Source organism: Pan troglodytes, chromosome 5 (assembly GCF_028858775.2).
Source record: "Pan troglodytes isolate AG18354 chromosome 5, NHGRI_mPanTro3-v2.0_pri, whole genome shotgun sequence".
NCBI lineage: Eukaryota > Metazoa > Chordata > Mammalia > Primates > Hominidae > Pan > Pan troglodytes.
The window spans coordinates 122,981,679-123,005,776 of record NC_072403.2 but is presented as its reverse complement, the minus strand read 5'-3'; the positions used below and the strand labels follow the sequence as shown (position 1 = coordinate 123,005,776).

Sequence of the window (24,098 nt, the reverse complement as noted above, 5' to 3'; positions counted from 1 at the left end):
GGCCCTTTCCTGAGAAATTTTGGGTAGATTATCCATTGCGTGGGAAGAGTTAACAGAGCCCTGAAGAGAAGTGAGCCTAAGAAAGGCTCCTCCTCAGTTCTGCCTAGAAACATTGTCCTGCTGTGGATCAATCTAAAAGTTCTTCAAAGGAAACCCCAGACTTTTGCTTGAACGGCATATGGAAGTATCTTGTTCTTCTATGGAAGTCTCTCTACACTTCAGAAATATAGTTTGAGACATTAATAATTTGCAATTGTTTATTCACCACAAAGTAGGACCAAGAAACAGGGACCCTTCTTTCTAATCCCAGAATGCATGGTAGAGCACTCAACCAATCACTAACACTTAAATTAATCAACAACATAAAAAACATCGTATTTGCAGAATGTTATCTAGTCAATGCAATATGATGAATGATTAAAACCCAGCTCCTGGTGCTTGCTTCAGTAGCACTTTGAACAACAATCTACTAAAATTGGAATGACACAGAGAAGATTAGCGTGACCCCTGAACAAGGATGACATGCAAATTCATGAAGCATTCCATATTTTAAATAAATAAATAATTAAAATAAAAATCCCAGCTCTTAGAGTCAGATAAGCCTGGGGTTGAATTCTGGCTCCACTTCTTACTTAAACTCTGTAAGCCTGAGTTCCCATATCTGAAAAGAAAGATATTAACAAAGTCTATCAGAGAATCGTGGTAAGGTTTAAATAGGAACGCATCTAAAGTGCTTAGCCACAGGAAAGTACTCAAGAAATGCGCACCATCATTTGGACACCTAGATTCCATTCCACCACCACCTCCCTGTAGATCCTTAGGCTAGTCACTTGCTATAAAGAAGTAATGGAAACAAGGAGACAGAACTAGCTGTACTCTAACACCAGGATTATCCATCATGAGTACGGTAATAGAAAATAGACCAAAAATTTGAAAAATAAAAGGCTTAAACAAATTCCAGATATTTTTGGCATGTATTTGAAGCTTGCATATGCTTGATCACAGATGACTCAGCATTCGAATATCAAAGTGAAAAAGTGTGACCAATCAAACTTCAAAGCAGATATTCTCAAATAACAGTGACTGTGGTAGATGAGGGACTTCATGAAACACCTTTGTGTGTGTGTGTGTGCACTGAAGGAAAGAGAAAGGGGTAGGAGACAGGGGAAGAGAGAGAGATCTCAACAATAACTGTCTTAAAGACTATCTTGTAACCATTTTTTCAGCACTAAGTTTAAATCTGTTTTCTTCCTCAGCCCTTAACATCTATCAGTCATATATGTATTACCTAGCACCCAAGTAATGGCCATTGTTCAATCTAGATGCTGTGTTATACAGGGCCATTACAAGTGCATAGGGCCCTTCTGTAGGAATCAGACAAAGGGCACCCAGAGCCCAGGCTGGTTTTCAGTCCCCACTTACCCCTGAGTTGGGCACCCTTGTGCAATGGCACAACCATAAATAGATATACAGCAGTCAGGCAGAGAAACACAAAGATCTTCACACATTTAACTAGCATACCTGTACAACTGTTTATATGATATATACCCACACATACACAAACATGACTGAAAAAGTTGTCAAAGACTGAACTGAGTAAAAAGAAAAAAGATATTCATCAAAATGGAAAACACAAAGTTCCACAGAGTGCAAAAGAAAAACCAGGTTCCTTCCCTCACTCTCGGCTACCCAGTATTGGGATATTGTAGCCAATTAGAACTTTGGGGACAAGTAGTAGGTAGAGACTTTGACACTGCAAAATTCTCATCCCTGGCAAAGCTATGGTCTCTCTGGCAATTGCTCTCTCTCTCTCTCTCAAAAAAAAAAAAAAAAAAAACCCACCCACAGACACCAAAGGATCTACTTAACTGAATTTGCAAAAACAATGATAAACAAAAGACTGCTGTTATCTTGACTGCATTAAAAAATCTGTAATCCGAGGCAGGAATATGGTAAATGTTGGAACTAGTCTTTAAATGTTAACTCTGTCAATTCTGCCTTCTTTTGGGGCTTTTCTCTCTGACACCCAATACTCATATAGAAAAGACAACAAACTATTTTTGTTTGCTATTATATATGCATATCTCCCCTGCTAAACTTTACAATGATTACTTCCCTTAAATGGTAAGGATATGTTACTACATTTTTAACACTTTTTGTACCTAGCCCATTGACCCGCATACCACAGCAGTTTCAATAGCTATTTAAAGAACAGAAATTCCAGGTTAAATATGGTACCGTATTCACATGCATAACGAGAGTGTACAAGAATATTCACTGCAGCATTGTTTAGAATGAGTTTGGAAGCAATCTAAATGCCCATCAAAGGGAGAATGCATAGAGTATAATATAGTCAAACAATGCAAACCACGTAAGTTAAAATGGAAAGAATTTGAGTTATCAGTTCACACTGAGGTATTATGTGGATAAATCACAAACATGATGCGGAATGGAAGAAAAGTAAGTTGCAGAATGATACAAATAGTTTAATAGTATTTATATCAGGTTTTAAAACTCTCAGCATAACCCAGCATTACCTTTGTCTCAGAATTTATTACAGTCTTGCCCATTCCTCATATGCATACTAAAGACCTAAGAAATATTCACTCTAAAAATAATAGAAAATCAAGGTTAAAAAAAAAGACTATTAATCATATAAAGTTACCCCAAATGATGGGGAGGGAGGTTGATTTAGTAATGGAAATCACTTAGCCCTTGAAGTCAGTTGATATGTGTTTTATTGCCATTCTACTACCCACCAAGACACTTTCACTGAGCTACAGTTTTCTCACCCAAATGGGGTTGACCGCGCTCACCTTGCAGGATAAAGTGAAAGAATTTATGTTAAAGTGTCATGCAGAAGGTCTTAGATTTGTTTTTTGCCTAACCAGCCAAAAAGTCATAATAATGCTCCACAGGGAGAAAACGCTGAATCTGCACCTTTTGTATCTAATTTACTATATGGCTAAAAAAAAAATGTCAAAAAACACAACAGGAAGAGGGAAGAAGCAACCCTTCACCTTCCTCATCCTAGTCCCTAATCCGGCTGCCTCCCGTGTTTTCTACATTTAACCCAGAGGGCAAAAAAAGGCGGGGGGACGGGAACGCACGGAACCGTGACTCTTGCAGGGCCCCCTTTGGAACTCCAGTGACCTTCGTACAAATCTCTTTCATTCCTCCAAACTCCACCCCCCGCCCCGCCAACATACGCACACCCCTCTGCGGCCCAGGGAGGCAGGTGAAGAACTACTTAACTGGTATAGTCACGAAAGAGACCACAAAAATGACAGGGCGATGACTGGGGTTGAAGGTTCTGGGGTTCTGTTTGTTTTCAAACAATAAAAGGAAGGGCTCCTGTGGACTGTTAGCGTCTGCTCTGCTGAGGGGAAAGGAGGACGATCTCGGCAAGTAAGTTCTGCGACCTGCTTGCAAACACACAGCTCTGCAGCTGGATTCCATATAAAGACGGGCACCCCGAGGCCCCAGAAGCGGCAGGCTCTGTCTGCAACTCGAAAGACCCCCCTGCTCGCACCCTCTGGCACAGGGACCCACCGACATGCACACTCGGAGGCAGACACAGCCCACACGCGGGATGCGCTCGGGGGCCCCACGCGGGTCGCCCAGGCTGGCCTCGGCGGGCGCCGCGCCTCACCTGTCTTAAAGACCATCTTGTCATCGTCTTTGGAGCCGAAGGTTTTCAGCATGGACACGAAGAGCACCCCGCAAGCGTTCTGGATGCCGAACACCGACCCGTTGCACCACATGGCCGCCAGCATCACCAGCCAGCCCCAGCCGCCCTCGGGGGGTTCGGGGGGCTCATGGGGCTCCGCGGTCGCCGGCCCCGCCAGCTCCACCTCCACCTTCTCGACAGCCGCCTCGGGGCTGTCCGAGGGTCCCGGGCCGGGCGGCAGAGCGGCCCCCGTGGGCGCGGGGCCGAGCGGCTGCGCCTCGCTCGTGCCCCGCGCGGAGTCCGGCTCCTCCTGGGAGAGCACCATGGCCCGAGGCGGGCCCCTCAGGCGCCGGAGAAGCGCGAGGGACGCGAGTTACCAGCGGGCTCCCGGAGGAGCTGCGGGGCTCCTGGCGGGCTAACGAGGCCGAGGCGAGGGCGGCGGAGCCCCTGGCGGGCGGGCGGGCTGGCAGCGCGCAGGCGGCCAGCGCGCAGGCGGCCGCGAGGACAGCTGGCGCGCGCGAACACCTCGGGGATCGACACCGAAGCCTCTAGGTCACAGCCCCGCACCCCCGACTGAGCCCACTGCCAGCCGCCGGTTCTTAAAAGCACCTCCCGCCCCGCCGGCTGGGGGCGTGGCCGGGAGCGGGACGTGCCCCCACAGCCTCCAGATGATTGGGCCTCGGAGAGCGGAGGCGGGGCGCCCCGCGGCGCGCGGCCCCAGGTGCCCGCTGCAGACGCTGTCTGCGCGCGCGTCTGCGACGGGGCCTCCTCCTGCTCAGAGAGGGGCACAGATGTGTGGGTCACCCCGCCTCAAAGCATGAGCAGAAGGGGCGCGTCTCCTAGGTGCGGGCGCGGTGGGCCTTCAGGAGAGCCGCACTGGATCTTTAGCCTCAACTCACCGACACAGCGTCACAGTCACACTAACATTGTCTCGATTGTGTTTGTTTTATGTTTTGGCATTCACCTCTCAGTACTAATTATAATATGTAAGATTCGTTATGCCACCTGGCTTCTTAAATAAGTCATCTGAAGGATCAAAGCCCTTATTTTATTACTTCAGTTCCATTCTCTTGCATTCGTATACAATTTCCTTATGAATATTTGGCACACCAAAGATGCTTATTTTCAGTCCTCACTGGACTGCAATTCCGAAGTCTTCAACCAACAAACATTTTTAACAGACAGCTAGAAAGCATTACTTTTCAACTACATCAGAGTCGTTTTCACTTTAAACAAAAACTAAAACCTGTATTCAACTCCTCTGTCTCCCTGAAGCATGGAGTGCCATCCTATGTAAAAGAAAGGAAGAGTAACCTGCCATGCAATATTGAGGATGCTTCTTAATTTCTGTTATTCGTATTCTTCACTTCAATCAAAGTCAAAATATGCTAGTTACTTGATGTGCCCACCACTGTGATAGAGTACACAGATGAGTGCGATTGATCTCGTTTCTGCTTCTTATCAGTTGATAAACTGGTAGGAAAAAAGAGTCCTGGGAGAGACTAGGAGGCTCAGATGATGTGTTATAATACATGTACAAAAGAGAGAGATGAGATAGTCCCTTAAATTCTCTCCAAACACTGTAGAAGAGCCTCTACAGCAAACAGCCTTTGGCCGAAGCCCTGATTCATACATACGACTTCAGTGGGTCAAGACAGGAAAAGAGCATTCCAGGTAGAGAAAATAGCATAAACTAAGGAAAGCAAGCCGTGCTTGGTTGTGGAATGGGGAACATAGCTCAAGTGTAATCTGCCTTAGAAATGAGGGTAAAATAGTAAACAAAGGAATAGGCACATAAGTGCACAAAAATGGATGTATGAAGATGATACCCCAGTATTGTTGGAAATAAGGAAAATTTGGAAGTATAATGTACATTGGTAGAAGACTGATTAGATACTTACTTTAAAACCTCTAAAAGTTCTGAAGGTCATCTGTATTTATTGACTTTGAAAGTTGTCCACAACATATTATTGGGCAAAGAAAGCACATCGATTATATATTTGCATGCACACAAACAAACACATATGTAAGAATTATCCACGAGTCAATACTGATGTAAGTAAATGATTAAATAAATAATGAGGAGAGAATAGACAAATCTCTCCTGCAGGAAATGTAAATACTTTATGAACATACTCCCTCCCTCATGGAGGTGAAGTACAATGGTTTACTCTTTAAGTGTGGGTATGCATAGTAACTTTCTTCCAAAGAGTATAGGATGGAAAGGGGGAGTGGGGGGAAGAAATAACTTTAGGGTGCAAAAAATGGCACACAGTACCTCAACTAGATGATAATGAATCCCCGATATGATGTGATGAAAATGGTACTTTACCTCTGTGGTCTTCCTGCCAAAACCCATAATCCCTGGCTAACCATCAGAAAAACATTAGACAAATCCCAATCAAGGACAGTCTACAAAATACCCATTAAGTACTTTCATTACTGTAAAAGTCATCAAAAACAAGGAAAGTCTGAGAAACTGTCACAGTAAAAAAGAGTCTAAGAGGGCTGGGCGTCGTGGCTCATGCTGGTAATCCCAGCACTTTGGGAGGCCGAGGCGGGCGGATCACTTGAGGTCAGGAGTTCGAGACCAGCTGGCCAATATGGCGAAACCCCATCTCTACCAAAAATACAAAAATTAGCCAGGCATAGTGGCGTGGGCCTGTAATCCCAGATACTCAGGTGGCTGAGGCAGGAGAATCGCTTGAACCCAGAAGGCAGAGGTTGCAGTGAGCTGAGATCGCGCCACTGTACCCCAGCCTGGGTGACAGTGAGATTCCAACTCAAAAAAAAAAAAAAAGCCTAAGAGACATGATAACTAAATGTAATGTGATATCCTGGATGGATACTGGAACAGAAAAAGGACATTAGATTAAAAGTAAAGAAATATGAACAAAATGTGGGCTTTATTTAGTTAATAATAATGTATCAACATTGGGTCATTAATTGTAACAAATGAGGCAGGGTGTGGTGGCTCAAGCCTGTAATCCCAGCACTTTGGGAGGCTCAGGTGGGAGGATTGCTTGAGGCCAGGAATTCAAGATCAGCCTGAGCAACATTGCTGAGACCAGCAACCAGGTTGGTCTCGAACTCCTGGCCTCAAGCAACATAAGTAATAATCCATCTCTTTAAAAAAAGAGTGTTTACTTCTAACTACCAATAGGCTATTGAATGGAGCAGAGTTTTAGGTGTCCAGGAAAACTACCTTCTATTTCTATGTCCACACTAATCAACAACTCACATTGTGTTATTGGATTGACCTCATCTTCTCCACCTGAAAATATGAACCTGTTTACTTATAACTACAGCATAGTGACATAGTGATGGTATTTTTTTTTTTTTTCCTGAGATGGAGTCTCACTCTGTCACCAGGCTGGAGTACAGTGGCCCAATCTCGGCTCACTTCAACTTCCGCCTCCCAGGTTCAAGCGATTCTCCTGCCTCAGCCTCCTGAGTAGCTGGGACTACAGGCGTGCACCACCACACCCAGCTAATTTTTGTATTTTTAGTAGAGATGGGGTTTTACCATGTTGGCCAGGGTGGTCTCGATCTCTTGACTTCGTAATCTGCCTGCCTTGGCCTCCCAAAGCGCTGGGATTACAGGCATGAGCCACCATGCTCAGCGCAGTGATGGTATGTTTTTAATGAGTTCCTATTTATTAAGTGCTTTGAGATCAGATAAAAAGATTTATAAAATTTTAAAAGGTATAATAGTTCATTAAATCTAAATGCCAACAGTGCTTTATGTAGGCCTTTTCATCTGTAGTTGATGTTAAACTTATTTATTAAACAAAACAATCCACTTGATTCCTTACTCTATTTCAAAAGACCAACCTTTCCTATTTAGGACAGTCTTATTTATTTATTTTTATTTTGTTTTATTTTATTTTTGAGACAGAGTCTCGCTCTGTCACCCAGGCTGAAGTGCAGTGGTAAGATCTCGGTTCACTGCAACTCCACCTCCTAGGTTCAAGTGATTCTCCTGCCTCAGCCTCCCAGGATGGTCTTGATCTCCTGACCTCATGATCCGCCTGCCTCTGCCTCCCAAAGTGCTGGGATTACAGGTGTAAGCCACTGTGCCTGGCCCTTTCTTTTTTTTTTTTTTTTTGAGACAGAGTCTCTCTCTGTCCCCGAGGCTGGAGGGCAGTGGCACAATCTCAGCTCACTGCAACCTCTGCCTCCTGAGTTCAAGTGATTCTCCTGCCTCAGCCTCCCAAGTAGCTGGGATTACAAGCACGTGCCACCACGCCCAGCTATTTTTTGTATTTTCAGTAGAGACAAGGTTTCACCATGTTGGCAAAGCTGGTCTCGAACTCCTCATCTCAAGTGATTTGCCCACCTCAGCTTCCCACAGTGCTGAGATTACAGGCGTGAGCCACCACGCAGGGCCAAAAAATGCACTTTAAAAATGAGACTGAACTAATTCTCTCATCTCCACTTTTTTACCTCTCTTTCAGAAGTCCCATCAACCTGATTCTCCTTTGGTATTACTCCTAATCCTCCCAAATCCAAGCTGAAACCTGGGTCTGCTTCCTAATATACTTCTCCCCTGGTTCTCTCAAACGCAATCCTGTCAACTCTAGCTCCAGAAGGTCTTTTGCCTGGTTCCCTACTCTCCATCCTTGCTGCTGATTCCTTAATGATTCCTTATCATTTCTCAAGGACCATCATAATGACCTACTAATTAGTCTTGCTGCCAACAAATTCTGCCTGCACCAATTCATCCTCTAACCTATACCTGCCGAAACTCTGTTCTGCAGTCTTAAGGCCTGCTCCTCATTTCAGGAACAAGTATAAACGCCTCTATTCCTCCCTGCAGACCCTGCTTCTGAAATGACCACCTCTCCCCTTTTCCGAATGGTGAAATCTCACTCAATCTTCAAGGCTCCACTCTAAAATGGAATTCACTTCTCTGAAGCCTTTACTGATCCTTCCGCTAGTCTTCCATATTTTATTTATAGCAGTTTTTATGGTCAGTAGACTGGTTTTCAATCTCCTTGGCTAGTGTAGGAATTTTCAGACAGGTCAGATAGTCTTTCACAAATCTTTGAACCACAGCACCAAGTAGTGTTAGTGCACAACAAATATTTATTGAACCAAATTGAATAGAATTCAAAAATAATTTAAAGAACCACAAAGTGTGTAATTGAGAAGATTCCGTATTTTCAGGTGAAAACTTTTCAATATGTTTAAATCATGTGTTTCTTTTTTTAGTTATAGAAGTAATACAGAGCCTGGCAAGGTGGCTCACATCTGTAATCCCAGCACTTTGGGAGGCTGAGGTGGGCAGATTATTTGAGGTCAGGAGTTTGAGACCAGCCTGGCTAACATGATGAAACCCCATCTCTACTAAAAATACAAAAAATTAGCCAGGCATGGTGGCATATGCTTGTAATCCCAGCTACTTGGGAGGCTGAGGCAGGAGAGTCCTTGAACCAGTGAGGCGGAGGTTGCAGTGAGCCAAGATCACGCCATTGCACTCCAGCCTGGGCTATAAGAGTGAAACTCAGTCTAAAAAAAAAAAAAGGCCGGATGCAGTGGCTCACGCATGTAATCCCAACACTTTGGGAGGCCGAGGTGGGTGGATCACCTGAGGTCAGGAGTTCGAGACCAGCCTGGCCAACATGGAGAAACCCCGTCTCTACTAAAAATGCAAAAATTAGCCAGGGGTGGTGGCGCACGCCTGTAGTCCCAGCTACTCAGGAGGCTGAGACAGGAGAATCACCTGAATCTGAGAGGTGGAGGTTTCAGTGAGCCGAGGTCGTGCCATTGCACTCCAGCCTGGGCAACAAGAACAAAACTCTGTCTCAAAAAAAAAAAAAAAAAAAAAGAATACAGGCCAGGTATAGTGGTTTACACCTGTAATCCTAGCACTTTGGTTTGGGAGGCCAAGGTGGGAGGATTACTTGAGCCCAGGAGTTCTAGACCAACCTAGACAACATGGTGAGACCCTATCTCTACAGACAAAAAAAAAAAAAAAAAAAAAAAAGTAATACATGCTTGTTATAGCAAATACCATAAAAACAATAAAGCTTAAATCATTTATTATAGCCCAGGCATGGTGGCTCAACCCTGTAATCCCAGCACTTTGGGAGGCCAAGGCAGGTGGATAACTTGAGGCCAGGAGTTTGAGACCAGTCTGGCCAACATGTTGAAACCCTATCTCTACAAAAATTACAAAAATTATCTGGGTGTGGGGGCACACACCTGTAATCCCAGCTACTTGGGACGCTGAGGCATGAGAATCACTTGAAACCAGGAGGCAGAGGTTGCAGTGAGCCCAGATGGTGCCACTGCACTCCAGCCTGGGCAACACAGCGAGACTCTGTCTCAAAAATATATATGTATATATTTATTATAGAACCACTCAAATAACCCATTTTAACCTTAATATTTATTAATTATGCATGTATGAGAGATACCATATTTGTTTTGTATTTTTCCTGTAAAAATGGTATAGTATCACCAAAAAAAATTAAGCAACTCTTTTGATCCTTAATTAAAATTGTTGCATTCAAGATGATAAGTGAAACATGAAGAAGCCTGATAAGATTAGGATGCCCAGAGGACAACTAGAGTCATTTATACGTAGGGGTTCTGCCACAGGCCTTCTCCAGAGGTTCTTATGTCTCAAATCTATACATCAGCAAACATACCTACCGATTATTATATATTATGAACCTTCAGGATGGCTCAAAAGCCGTAGGTCCACTGTATTTTCTTCTAGTCTTTGTTTCTATGCATTTTTAAACAAAATGAGAATCATAGTTTAATGGACTTAATTGTGTCCCCAACCCCAAAATTCATATGTTGAAGCCCTAGCCCCCAGTGCCTCAGAATGTGACTGTACTTGGAGGTAGCACCTTCAAAGAGCTAATTAAATTAAAATGGGGTCATTATGGTGGACCCTAATCCAATATGACTGGAGTCCACATCAGAAGAGGGGATTGGAACCTAGAGAGTGACCAGGAAAAGGCCATGCGAGGACACGGGAAGGAAGACGTCTGCAAGCCAAGGAGAATGGCCTTGGGAGAAATCACACCTGCTGCTGATACCTTGATCTGGACTTCCAGACTCCAGAAGTGTGAGAAAATATATTTCTGTTGTTTGAGCCTGGCACAGTGCCATGTGCCTGTAGTCCCAGCTACTCGGGAGGCAGGATGATCACTTGAGCCCAGGAGTCTGAGGCTGCAGTGTGCTATGACCACACCTGTGAATAGACACTGCACTCCAGTCTGGGCAACATTTCGAGACCCCCCCATCTCTAAAAAAACAAACAACTTCTATTGTTTGAGTCACTAGGTCTGTGGTATTTCATTTTGGCAGCCCTATGAAACCAATGCAACATAAAACAAATTAGCTGGGCATGGTGGTGCATGCCTGTAGACCCAGCTACTTGGAAACCTGAGGCAAGAGAATCACTTGAGCCTAGGAGGTCGAGGCTGCAGTGAGCCATGATCATACCACTGCACTCCAGCCTGGGTGACAGAGTGAGACCCTGTCTCTTAAAAACAAAAACTAACACAGTACACATAATAAAGCACAATTTTGTATCCTGCATTTTTTTACTTATCACATCATAAATAATTTCCCCATGTTATCAAATATTCTTCAAAAGCAGGATGCAAATGGCTATAAAGCATTCTACTGTGGAGATGGACCATAATTTATTTAGTCACATCCCTATCATTGTACATGTAAGTTATTTCAGGTTTTCCACTATAATAAATAATACTGCAATAAACGTCTTTACACACAAATCTTTGTATCTCTAACAAGTTCTTAGAATAGAGTTCTAGATGTGAGATTACTGGTGAAAAGCAGTATTTTAAGGCTCCTAATACATTGCTAAATTTTAAAGAACTTTATCAATTCATACCACCACAAGTACTGTATCAAAATGCCCATGTTAGTGTACTCCAGGAAATTTTTTTTTTTTTTTTGAGACAGGGTCTCACTGTGTTGCTCAGTCTGGCGTGTAGTGGCATGATCTCAACTCACTGCAACCTCTTCCCCCTGGGCTCAAGCTATCCTCCCACCTCAGCCTCCCAAGTAACTGGGGCCACAGGTGCACACCACCATGCCTGGCTTCTTTTTTTGTTGTTGTTAATTTATTTTTAGTAGAGATGAGGTCTCACCATGTTGCCCAGGCTGGTCTTGAACTCCTGAGCTCAAGCAATCTGTGCACCTCAGCCTCCCAAAGTGCTGGGATTACAGGCATGAGCCACTGCACCTAGCAGGAAATCTTGAATAATATAATTATTTTTAAATCTTTGCCAATTTAGGATAAAGATGAAATTTCATTGTTAGTTTCTTTTTCAAATCTTTGGTTATCAGTGAGAAAGATCATATTTATTGACCATCTGTATTTTCTTTTTTATAAATTGTTTCTTGGTGGTTGTTCTTCACATTTTCTAACAGAGAAATTGGCTTTTACTTAGTGATATTTATTAATATTTCTCCATGTAGATCCCATGCATTTCTTGTTAGGATTATGTCAGGCATTTCATTTTCATGCTGCCAATGCTGTTGTCACTGCTTTTGGGAATGAAATTTTTTCTGTAAGAACTTCTAACTGGTTACTGCTAATGCAGTAAAAAGCAATTAAGTTTTTATATAGTTATCTGATCCCACCACTGTAGTATATTATATTTTTGAGAAATCTGGGGAAATTTAAATATAGTGCTTCAATTATCATTAAATGATAATTTTTCTTTTAGTCTGGCATTTGACAGTAAAGCCAGGTCTCCTAGGTTAAAATAACACAGCCTTAAAAAAATTTTTCTCTGGCAGCTAAGCTGTGAGGACTCAAAGGCATAAGAATGATATGATGGACTTGGGGGACTCCAGGGAAGGGTGGGAGGAGAGTGAGAGATAAAAGACTACCCATTGAGTACAGTGTACACTGCTTGGGTACACTGCACCAAAATCTCAGAAATCAAACTAAAGAACTTATCCATGTAACCAAAAACCACATGTTCTCCAAAAACTATTGGCATTTTTTAAAACTTTAAATTTTTTTCTCATTTTACAGTTTATGTTACATCTAAATCCTACATCTTAAATGAATACACTTTTTAAATTTTTATTTTGATGCAGCTACAAATGCCCAACCTATTTTATATTTCTAATGGAAAATAACTTCACCATTTCTTTTCTTTTTTATTTTTATTTTATTTTATTTTTGAGATGGAGTTTCGCTCGTTGCCCAGGCTGAAGCTCAATGGCACGATCTTGGCTCACCGCAACCTCCACCTCCCGAGTTCAAGCAATTCTCCTGCCTCAGTCTCCTGAGTAGTTGGGATTACAGGCATGTGCCATCGCGCCCGGCTAATTTTGTATTTTTAGTAGAGACAGGGTTTCTCCATGTTGGTCAGGCTGGTCTGGAACTCCTGACCTCAGGTGATCTGCCCCCTTGGCCTCCCAAAGTGCTGGGATTACAGGTGTGAGCCACCATGCCCAGCACCATTTCATTTTTTTAATGCAACGACTTCCGTCCTCAAACATTTTGGTTCTTATCTCAGGTGTATTCAAAAGCAAAACATTGGGCATCGGTTTTTATGCTGTTAATTGTTCCATCAGATTTCTCCAGCCTTGTGCTGGGGTATGTCTATAGGACAGGGCAGAGAGCAGCCCAAGGCTCCCAGGACACCCCTCAGGCCCCCAGGACACCCCTCAGGCCCCCAGGACACTCCACCCTTGGGGGTGTGATGTGGGCCCAGAGTCTGGTCTCCAGCTCTTTGTGTTCCAGAATTGAATTATCTCCCCTCACCAGAGCCATTTAGCCTCTAGAGAATGATTTAGTGAAAGCAAATTTACAGTAAAATGAATTGAGAACCTGCAATATCATTTTTAAATGTAATTTCATGTGCTGTCAGGCCAACTTGAGTATTCTTACGGGTTGCACAGTGCCTTATTTTCTAAGGGGGAAAGCTCTGTGTGACAAAACCTATTACTATAAAAAGGCTCTTAGGGGATTCAGAACCAGGTTAAAAGGATTTAATAATATTTAGAGAAAATGTCATCAAGCTATGCTACCCTGATGTCTCCCCAAGTCCACTATAGAAAACATCGGCTATAATGGCAAAAGCACTTGGGTTTTTTCTTTTTTGGGGGGTGGGGGGGCGGGGTGGTGTTTTGAGATAGAGTCTCACTCTTTCTCCCAGGCTGGAGGGCAATGGCACGATCTCAGCTCACTGCAACCTCTGCCTCCTGGGTTCAAGTGATTCTCCTGCCTCAGCCTCCCGAGTAGCTGGAACTATAGGTGCACACCACCACACCTGGCTAATGTTTTGTTTTGTTTTGTTTTTAGTAGAGACGGGGTTTCACCATATTGATGAGGCTGGTGTTGAACTCCTGACCTCAGGTGATCCACCTGCCTCGGCCTCCCAAAATGCTAGGATTACAGGCATGAGCCACTGCACCTGGCTTTTTTTTTTTTTTTTGAGACAGAGCCTCACTTTGTTGCCCAGGCCGGAGTGCAATGGCACAATCTCAGCTCACTGCAACTGCAACCTCTGTCTCCAAGGTTCAAGCAATTCTCCCACCTCAGCCTCCTGAGTAGCTGGGATTACAGGTGCCCACCATCACACCTGGCTAACTTTTGTAATTTTTGGTAGAGACAAAGTTTCGCCATGTTGGCCAGGCTGGTCTCGAACTCCTGGCCTCAAGCAATCCACCTGCCTTGGCTTCCCAAAGTGCTGGGATTTCAGGGTGAGCCACGGTGCCCAGCCAGCATTGGGAATCAGATGAGCTTCTGTCACTTCACATCTGTGTGGCCGTGGTCCAGTCGCTAGCTTTCAAGAGGCTAGGTCTGTTGTTGTGCTTAGGGACCCACAACAATTCCTGGGCATCTAACCCCAATTGGTCCACCCCATATGCCATCATTCTATTATGATAGCATTACCTCAGTCATGCTGTAGTTTACCTTAGATATACTTTAGTGCTATTCATGAGGTTTGAAGAAACCCATATATATATATTTTTTTTCTTTTTTTTTTTTTTGAGAAGGAGTCTCACTCTGTTGCCCAGGCTGGGGTGCAATGGCATGATCTCAGCTCACTGCAACCTCCATCTCCCGGGTTCAAGCAATTCTCCTGCCTTAGCCTCCCAAATAGCTGGGACTGCTGGCACCCGCCACTACACCTGGCTAACTTTTGTATTTTTAGTAGAGATGGGGTTTTGCCTTGGCCTCTCAAAGTGCTGGGATTACAGGCATGAGCCACATAGTCTTTGAAAATATTCTGGAATGACAACTGTGGTTTAGATATTTAAACAGCTTCATTTGCATACAGGAACATTGCCTAACCAGGTCTCAAGCTTTGGGAATATGTCCTATTTGTGGCCTGTGGCTCCCCATGCTGTGTCCCCAAAGCATGGCTGCTCAACAAAGATCTCCCTTCAGCACAGATCCTTCCTACGATGTTTGTTGAAGTGTACTGAATAGAATTAAATTTACTGTCAGAAGAAGAAAAAACAGGTTTAAAAAATTTCTTAATTAGAGGCAGTGTCTTACTCCATCGCCCAAGCTGGAGTGCAGTGGTGCAATCATAGCTCACTGTAACCTCCCTCTCCTGGGCTCAAGCGATTCTCCCACCTCAGTCTCCCAAGTAGCTATGACTACAGGCATGCACTAGCTAACACTTAAAACTTATTTTGTAGAGACATGGTCTTGCTATGTTGCCCAGGCTGGTCTGAAACTCCTGTCCTCAAGACTTCCTGCCTTGGCCTCCCACATTGCTGGGATTACAGGGGTAAGCACCGTGCCTGACCAAAAAAGCATGTTTAATAATTTACATTTGGTGAAAATAATCGGTTTCCTTGTGGTATAGCAGAAGTTAAAAGGATTTTGGAGGAAGAAGATTTGAGCAAGTTGTGACTCAACCCCTCACAAGCTGCTGACCTCAGGCCTCAGGACTATTGAGGAAATGAAGCAGAAAAATGGCCAGAAGTTCTCTGTGACCCATGCCTCACTGTGAACATGCTGCTGTTGTTGCAATTGCTGAAAATGATGTCCTTAGTTATAAATAGCACTTGAAATGTTGTATTCATGGACTTATACAATATTACCTCTAGAGGAGGGAGTTTATTATTTTGTCTGACCTCCTGTTTAAGGCAAAAAACTCTTCTAAAGCATCATTGTAAAACTGAAGGGCCTACGCCATGCCAAGAAACTATGTCAGTGTATGTAAATGTCAGGGAGTCCACATTAACAACATGGCTCGCAGTTACACCTCACCCCCTCCTCTGCTCACCTTCTGAGGGGCTCTGCATGTCACAGGCTCAATACAAACAAAGACTGCCTGCTTGGGAGGAGAGTGTGGGATGGCATCATGGAAACTTGTTCTTCCAAATCACAGTGGAGGTGAATCCCCAAAGAGAGCCTTCTGCAGAGACAGGGAAACCTAAAACACCAGGTGGAAGGAACCTCAAGAGTCACAGATTCCTGTGTTTTTAAAACATTTTTTACCATAACTCATAGTTAGAAACACGCTGGATGTCATTACCCAGTACATACACGCAAACACACACAATTGGAACAACAGTCTAACAAAACAATGTTTACATTACTAAGTACAAGACAGCACATTCTGATGTTTTATTTCATTTTTTGAAAACTGTTGATAAAAACTGTAAATTGATTCCACCACCTACTAATAGATTGTGCTTTGAGGTTTGAAGAACACTGATTCAGTCTAACCCTCCCATTTTGCAGATGAAGAAACTGAGGCTGGGAAAAATGAAATGACGGACATTTGACTATTCCCTGACTACACGGATGTCTACAGCATGACAGCAACAAGACCCCAGGCTTCCAGAGCCTCAGCATGGCCTTGCCTCAGTACCTCCTATACCTTCTCCTGTCCACGTGTAGAGACATAATATTTCCTATTTCTATTTTAAAAGAGAGGAGGTCGGATGAGCCTTCCCTCCTTCTCACCTACCCTGACCTGCCCCCATTGCTATGGCTTAACATACTAGTGACCACAGAAAAGAGCACCCTATGGGGAATGGGGAATGTAGGGGTCTTTTTCTCCTCAAATCTTACGTTTGTGGGGATTTTGTTCTTCCAATTAGTTAGGCAACCCCTGAGAAGGATCACCTGAAGCTTGGCCTCTGAAAATTAAGATAAAAGAGAGTTCCTTTCCATGGGGAGAAATGGGATGTGGGGAGAATCCTGCAGATAACTGGTCCATGACTAACCCTGGTTGATCGAGAGCCATTTGGGCCAATTGGGCAGCTATCTGGAAGTGTGATAACCCCTATCCCGGAACTAGTTGTGATGGATTTCAGAGAAGCAAAGCAGCATCTATTTGCCCTCAGGCAAATGGCTTCCTCTACCTTCTCATCCTAAGACCATCCTACCTCCTTCCTCTCTCCCTTCTTCCTGGCTTAGATGATGGGTAAAGGGTGTGTATTCTTCAAATGATAAACTCCTTATGAGATTGGCAGTATGTTACATACAGAATATACAGAAACTGTCATTGCCTGGTCCTGGTTATTTAAAGGAATCAGGAAAACAAATACAAAAACAAAATCAAGAATATCTTTTTGTTGGCTGTGTTTCCACAGGCCATATTTTTGAACATGAGGTAGAAGGCTGTAGATACATAAAAGAGAAGAAAATGGTTAGAGTAGACAGGCAAGTTGACTGCTAGCCATAAAAAAATGTATGATTGGGAGGATTTTTTTTTCTCTCCCAGTAAGAAAAATATATACTGTTGTTCTAGGGAGTTTGATCTGTTTTTCCTTAGAATTCCACAACATTTCTCTCAATTCCCCTTTCTCCTTCCCACCTGTCTTCCTACCTCTTCCCCACCTACCCTCAAACAATAAGACTTAAGACCAAGATATTGAACTTGAGATATGAAGTCTAGGACAGGAGCCAAAACCCCTACACTGGCAGATTAGAGCAGGATATCAGTTAGTGCTGGTGGAGATGCTGTGTCTTATCTCTCTTGGCTCTGACTCCAGCACAGTTCCTGCCTGGAACTTGAAAGGTGCTCCATATAAACATATAGAATAAATAAATGGCATATATAATGTAAGAACAAGCAGAAGACCTAAAGAATACCAACTCAAAATCTGGATTCCAGACTTCAGGGTCAGAATCAGGAAACCAAGAAGTACAATGAGAAAAGAGTACTGAACTAGACTCAGAATACATAGATGGCCACAAGTCAGAATTAAGAATGGTGGAAAACATGCCATTTTAACATGCTAGCCAGGGAGAAACACAAAATAGGTTTCTCCTATTATATGACAATTGTACTTATATGACAAGTGACAACAAACTGGTTTAGCATCAGTAAAGAATTAAGAGTTTTCAGAGAAGTAAACTCAAGATGAACCTATGGCTACTCCAAAACCATGCAAAATTAAACTACATTATTACAAATATAACATCTAGAATTGTGCTGCCCAATGTGATCGCCGCTGGCCATACGCAGCTATTTAAATTTAAAATAATTAAAGTAAAATTAGAAGTTCAGTTCTTCATTCTCATTAGCCGTATGTCAAATGCCCAATAACCACAGGTGGTTATGATTGGACAGCACAGATACAGAACATTTTCCTAATCACCAAAAGTTCTATTAGACAGCACTGGCGTAATGAGCAGTAACAGTGACCCTCTGCTCTGGTGTATTCAGTCAGCCCTGCACATCACTCTAAGTGAAGCAGGGACCAAAAAAATCAGAAGAGGGTAACCACAAAGCTAAAATTCATCATTTGTGAAATAGTTCAAAAGACTAGAGATATTAAGCCTGGAGTAGAGGAAAACTCAGTAGGGGATGTGAAGATTATCTTCAAATATTGGAGGACTAGCATGTGGATAAGGAAATGGTATTGTTACAAGTGACGTAAGGGATAGAATTAAACTCATGGATCAGACTTAGAAGGAAAAAGATTGCTATCTCAGCAGAAAGAAGAACTCCTTCTCCATCAGAGCTGTCCAAAGTCAGGGTAGACTGCCTCATAAAGGAGTGACCCGCCATCCTGGGGATCTCAGGCAAAGGCTGAGCATAGGCCTGACAAACAGGTAGGACAAAACAGACACAGACAGGGTGCAGTGGTTCACGCCTGTAATCCCAGTGCTTTGGGAGGCTGGGGCAGGAGGATCATTGAGCCCAGGAGTTAGAGGCTGCAGAGAGCTATGATTGTGCCACTGCACTCCAGCCTGGGCAACAGACCAAAACCCTGTTTCAAAAAAATAAAGTAAAAAGAAATAAAAAACAACTTTTGGAAAGAAGGAAATTATTTATTTATCAAATATGTCAGGCAGGAGGGGAGACTTCAAACGTGAATGGTTAGAATAATCTTTGAAACCCTTTCAAACTCTGAGAACTTCTGACACCTCTGGTTGAGATTCAACCACTGGCTGAGAAATTCTGGAGGGTGAAGTAGGCAAAGGGTCTGGACTCTTCAACAAGATCAGGTGGAAACTCAAGAATATGACAGGTGAGAGAGAGCTCCAGAGCAAAAGAGCAGAAGAAAACAGTGATCAATTAAGTGGAAGTAAGTGGAGCAGAGGGACAGAAAAGGAGATATAAGAGGAGGGGGACATCTTGAGAAAAAGAAAGACTAAAAGACTTGGAGTGTGAAGGAAGAATGGAACAAGTGTGGGAGGTTTGTGACAAAAGGCACAAATAGAAGCTTCGATTTTGACTCTTCCCTGACTCAGACAGCTCTTCATGAGACAGTTTCTTAAATAAGAGTAGAAAAAATATGATGGGCTATGTAGCCAGAGAGCTTGATAAAGGGAGACAAAAACAGTTGAATAAAATAAACACAACACATTACAAAGCTTTTGAAATACCAAAGTGGAAAATATTTGAACACCGCCACCCACAGAGACAAAAGTATTTCATCTCCTACTGCCCACATACCCTCCAGACGTCCAATAGTCTAATAAAAAATAATATATTAGAAATTTTTTAAAAGATCTTTTTTTTTTTTTTAACAGACAAGGTCTCACTATGTTACCCAGGCTGGCTGCTCGAACTCCTGTGCTCAAGCAATCCTCCTGCCAAGGCCTCCCAAAGTACTGGGATTACAGGTGTGCCACTGCAGCGGCCATATTGGGAACTATTTTGAAATGAGGATTGTATTGGTTTCCTATTACTGCTGTAACAAATCCCCACAATGTACTGGCTTAAAATAGCACAAATTGATTCTCTTACAGATTTGAAGGTCAGCAGTCTGAAGTCAGTCTTACTGGGCTAAAATTAAGATGTTAGCAGGGCTGGAGGCTCCAAGGGAGAATCTGTTCCTTGTCTCTTCCAATTTCTATTTATCATATAATGAAATATATTTAATTATTTTAATAAAAAATAGATCCTGGCCAGCACAGTGGCTCGTGACTGTAATCCCAGAACTTTGGGAGCCCACGGTGGGTGGTGGATCATTTGAGGCCAGGAATTCCAGAGCAGCCTGGCCAACATGGTGAAACTCTGTCTCTACTAAAAATACAAAAATTCGCTGGGCGTGGTGGTGTGCACCTGTAATCTCAGCTACTCAGGAAGCTGAGGCAGGAGAATTGCTTGAACCCGGGAGACAGAGGTCGTAGTGAGCCAAGATCATGCCACTGCATTCCAGCCTGGGCGATAGAGCGAGACTCTGTCAAAAAAAAAAAAAAAAAAAAGAGAAAGAAAGACAGAAGAAAGAAGGAAGGAAAGGAGGGAAGGAGGGAGGAAGGAAGGAAAGGTCCTTACCATTTATGATGAGTTTAGCCTCAAAGAAATCTTTCTGTTGGGAAACCTAGATGTACTACTCAGTTTCTACAATAGTAGTTCATGTCTACACCACCTGATAGCTTTGAGCACTAATTGTAGTCATAAAGCATTTGTGAGATTTTAAGATTAAATTTTGACTCCTTTCCAACTCATTCTAAAATGTGGGGAGGACTGTTAAATCTTTCTGCACTGTGGTTTCTGGCCACATTTAAGTCTGGGCTTTCTTCCCTGACCTGGCACAAATTAAGAGTGATATGTGCTTTTATAGTCAAACAACCTTTTCAAAGGTTAAAATATATATATATATATATATATATATATATATATATATATATATATATATCTCCAATAATGGCCACTTTCTATGATATAAGAATTTGAGGGAGCAAATTTGGCACAATTCTCATCAGTCTCTTGAAACTAGTACATCTCAAAACTAGATAAGGTAATTAATTTCCAAATTAGATACTAATCATCATTGTAGCTTCCTGAAGGTCAACAGGAGAAAGACAGAAGCTCACGTAAGCACCAGCGTAAGGTTATAATTTAACTAGTAGTTCTCTTTTGTGATGACCACATTCCTACACAGAAAAGGAAATGTTTGTTCAACAGTTTCATCTGTTTCATTTCTTACTGTGGATTTGAAGGGATTTACAGTTGAGAGGCAATTGTGCATTTTTCTAACTCTAGCTCCTTTCTTAAACTTTAGGATGGAGCCCAATTCACAAAGTATATCAAAGGAGGGGGTCTGATGATATGGCTGTAGTCCCTTGCTCAACCATAGAGAGATTAAGACACCACAGTCACACGATTATGAAAAAAGCAAGGTTTAGAACATGAAGTTCCCAGTCTCTGAAATAATCAAGGAGCCCTGTTTAGTGCTGTATTGAATCACACAGATCCCTTTTTAGTTTTCAACCCAGACTGTCTCCAGTTCTCACGTATTATAGCTTGTTTAGTGCCTATGTTGTTTCAGTGCCTATCACTTCCTGCTCCTTATTCATTCATTCAACAGCCATTTTTGAGCACCTGTTCCATGCCAGCCATCATATTAAATGTTGGAAGAATAAACAACACGTTGTAGTGTTGTGCCATTTACAAGCCACTTTTACAAACACCATATCGTTTGGCAGTGTAATGTGAGCTATTCAAAGCCAAGAATCGAGACCCATTCATCCTCGCATCATCTGGGACTTAGTTTGGTGCCTGCTTAATGTTCATTTGTTGAATGAATGAATAAATGGAGGAGAGAATGAATGAATGAGTGAATACAGAAAGCCTCATATCCCTGGTCTATGCTATTAGTTTTCATAGGATGGTCAAACATTTACTTTTCTCTGTAACTCTTTTTTACCCTGGAAACACTTTGTGCTTCCTACTCATTTATTTCTCCCCTGTAGAGCAACACCTCCTAATGATGCCTAGGGACAGTACCTGAGCTCTGCACAAGTCCCTAGACCTGCTGCTTGCCTCTGCTTCTTTGCTGAGGCTGTTCCAGAGGCTAATGATCTCTGGGTGAGGAGTCACACTGTGTCAGCCCCAGTCCCATTCTGGCCTCTTTTTGAAACCGACCAACACTTTATGGATCATGATACAAATTGTATCACTCCTATTACTACTGTTGCAGAATAATTTTAATTGGGATTTTTAAAAGCTGTGTAACAAGACTTCCCTTGTTAACTTAGAAATCAAGAAAGCAATAAGCCAAGAAATCCAGAAAACAGTGGTGGAAACCATAAGCCAAGCTGATGCGCATTTAGTACTCAGGATGAGATCAACAGGCAGAATCAGAGAATGGATGGCATCCAGAGATTGCTAAAAATATTTCAAGCAGTATTCTACTAGCTTTGCAAACAGAATGCTCTTTTCCTCTCTTCTCTTTTATTAAAAAGATAATCAGGCCAGGCACGGTGGCTCATGCCTATAATCCTAGCACTTTGGGAGGTCAAGGGGGGGTAGATCACTTGAGGCCAGGAGTTCAAGACCAGCCTGGGCAACATGGCGAAACCTCACCCCTGCTAAAAATACAAAAATTAGTTGGGTGTTGTGGCTCCTGCCTGTAATCTTGGCTGCTCAGATGGCTGAGGCATGAGAATCGTTTGAACCCCGGTGGCGGAGGTTGAGGTGAGCAGAGATCAAGCCATTGCACTCTAGCCTGGACAAAAGAGCGAGACTCTGTCTTAAATAAATAATAATAAACAAATAAATAAACAATACCTTCCAGATCACCACAAATTTTTAAAATAGCCCCAAGCACAGATAAGACTTCAAAAAAAACAAGGCCCTCCTTTCCTGCCTAAGCTGGCTGTGGTCCAGTTTCTTCGTGCACGCATCCAACAGCTATCTGTTGAGCATGCTTGTTGGGCATTCTTGGGCATGCAGTGGGTTGTTTTGTTTGTAAATGACAGATAGGGATTCTGCTACATGCTCAGGGAAGGAGATGACACTTCAGCTGAGACTGAAGGATGAGCAGGAACAGCACATGCAGAGATCCTGAGGTGAAAGGGGCTGGGCTGCTCCCCCAGCCAAGAGACTGCAGAGGGAGGGGTTTTAAGATGAGATCCGAAACGGAGGCAGGAGCCAGACGGAAGAGATCCTGAAGTCAGAGAAGGCAGCTAGGTATGATTCTGAGCACGAAGAGAGCCACAGGAAAACTAGATTTTCAGGTTCTGATGTGTTTTTCTCAGTGCCACCTACAGTGACATGAACAACATCAAGGTCCAATGGCCTCCTAAGTGGCACAAAAGTTATTGGCCACCCCTTTAGCCTTGTTTATTTGGATGCTTTAGAGGATTAGCTAGGTCAATATGTTTGTTATTTTACTAAACACTTCTTTTTTGATAAAGTTGTGCCAGGTTTTACCTACATGATCACATTAAATCTTCACAAAAACCTTTCTTTATCAAGGTTACCAAAACCATCTTCAGGTCTTCTGACAAGAGAATTCAAAGACATCCCTATTCCGGTGCACCTACAGGTTGTTCCTATTTGAGATGACATACCGATAAGGCAGTGGGAGGAGAGTCAAGATGAGGATCTGCACCCACTGCTGCTGCAACATCTTTCACTGCCAAGGCAGATAAAGGAGCTTGCAGATTTTGATCAGGAATAAAAGTAAACTCCTTCACTCAGCACATAATTATGACACTAGAGATATGAAAACAGATGGAGCACAGCCCCAGTCCTTGTCCTTAGTCACGTTAGATGGAATCTAGTAAGAGCTCATACCTGTTACCCCTTTTTAAAAATTTTCTTTTAGTATTTTGAGTTGCTGCTTTATGGTGCCCCCTTTTTAATCACTCCTTCTCCACTGACACCCTCACATATTTTGGGATAGCTAGTGGGTGAGCCACACAGGGAGAGGGAGAATTGTGTCATGGACACAACACAGCTGGTGAACACACTCCGGAACCACTATGCATGAGATCAGGTGAAAATTGAGATCAAAGTTGATCTTGCTGGAGAAAGAAAGACAGGCTTGGCCGGGCACGGTGGCTCACGCCTGTAATCCCAGCACTTTGGGAGGCCTAAGCGGGTGGATCACAAGGTCAAGAGATCAAGACCATCCTGGCCAACATGTTGAAACCTTGTCTCTAATAAAAATACAAAAATTAGCTGGGTGTGGTGGTGGGCACCTGCAATCCCAGCTACTTGGGAGGCTGAGGCAGGAGAATCGCTTGAACCCAGGAGGTGGA

The 24,098-nt window shown here is 43.1% G+C and overlaps 1 protein-coding gene and 1 non-coding gene across 4 annotated transcripts in view; one reads left to right on the top strand and one right to left on the bottom strand.

Moving 5' to 3' along the window:
• Positions 1 to 4,282, bottom strand: part of SLC16A10 (solute carrier family 16 member 10) — a 139,780-nt gene extending 135,498 nt beyond the window's left edge. The window contains exons 1-2 of one of the 3 annotated variants that reach the window (XM_063812639.1): positions 4,123 to 4,282; positions 3,653 to 3,824 (exon numbers count right to left, since the gene is read on the bottom strand). In XM_063812639.1, coding sequence (XP_063668709.1) covers positions 3,653 to 3,776 — 124 coding nt within the window. In that variant the 5' untranslated portion in view covers positions 3,777 to 3,824; positions 4,123 to 4,282. Of the gene's footprint in view, positions 1 to 3,652 lie in introns of all 3 variants that reach the window. The other 2 variants (XM_001156832.7, XM_016956166.4) reach the window with 2 other exon arrangements.
• Positions 446 to 552, top strand: LOC112209578 (U6 spliceosomal RNA). The gene has a single exon (XR_002944414.1). It is a non-coding gene; the product is annotated as a U6 spliceosomal RNA (small nuclear RNA).
• Positions 4,283 to 24,098: the final 19,816 nt, after the last annotated feature.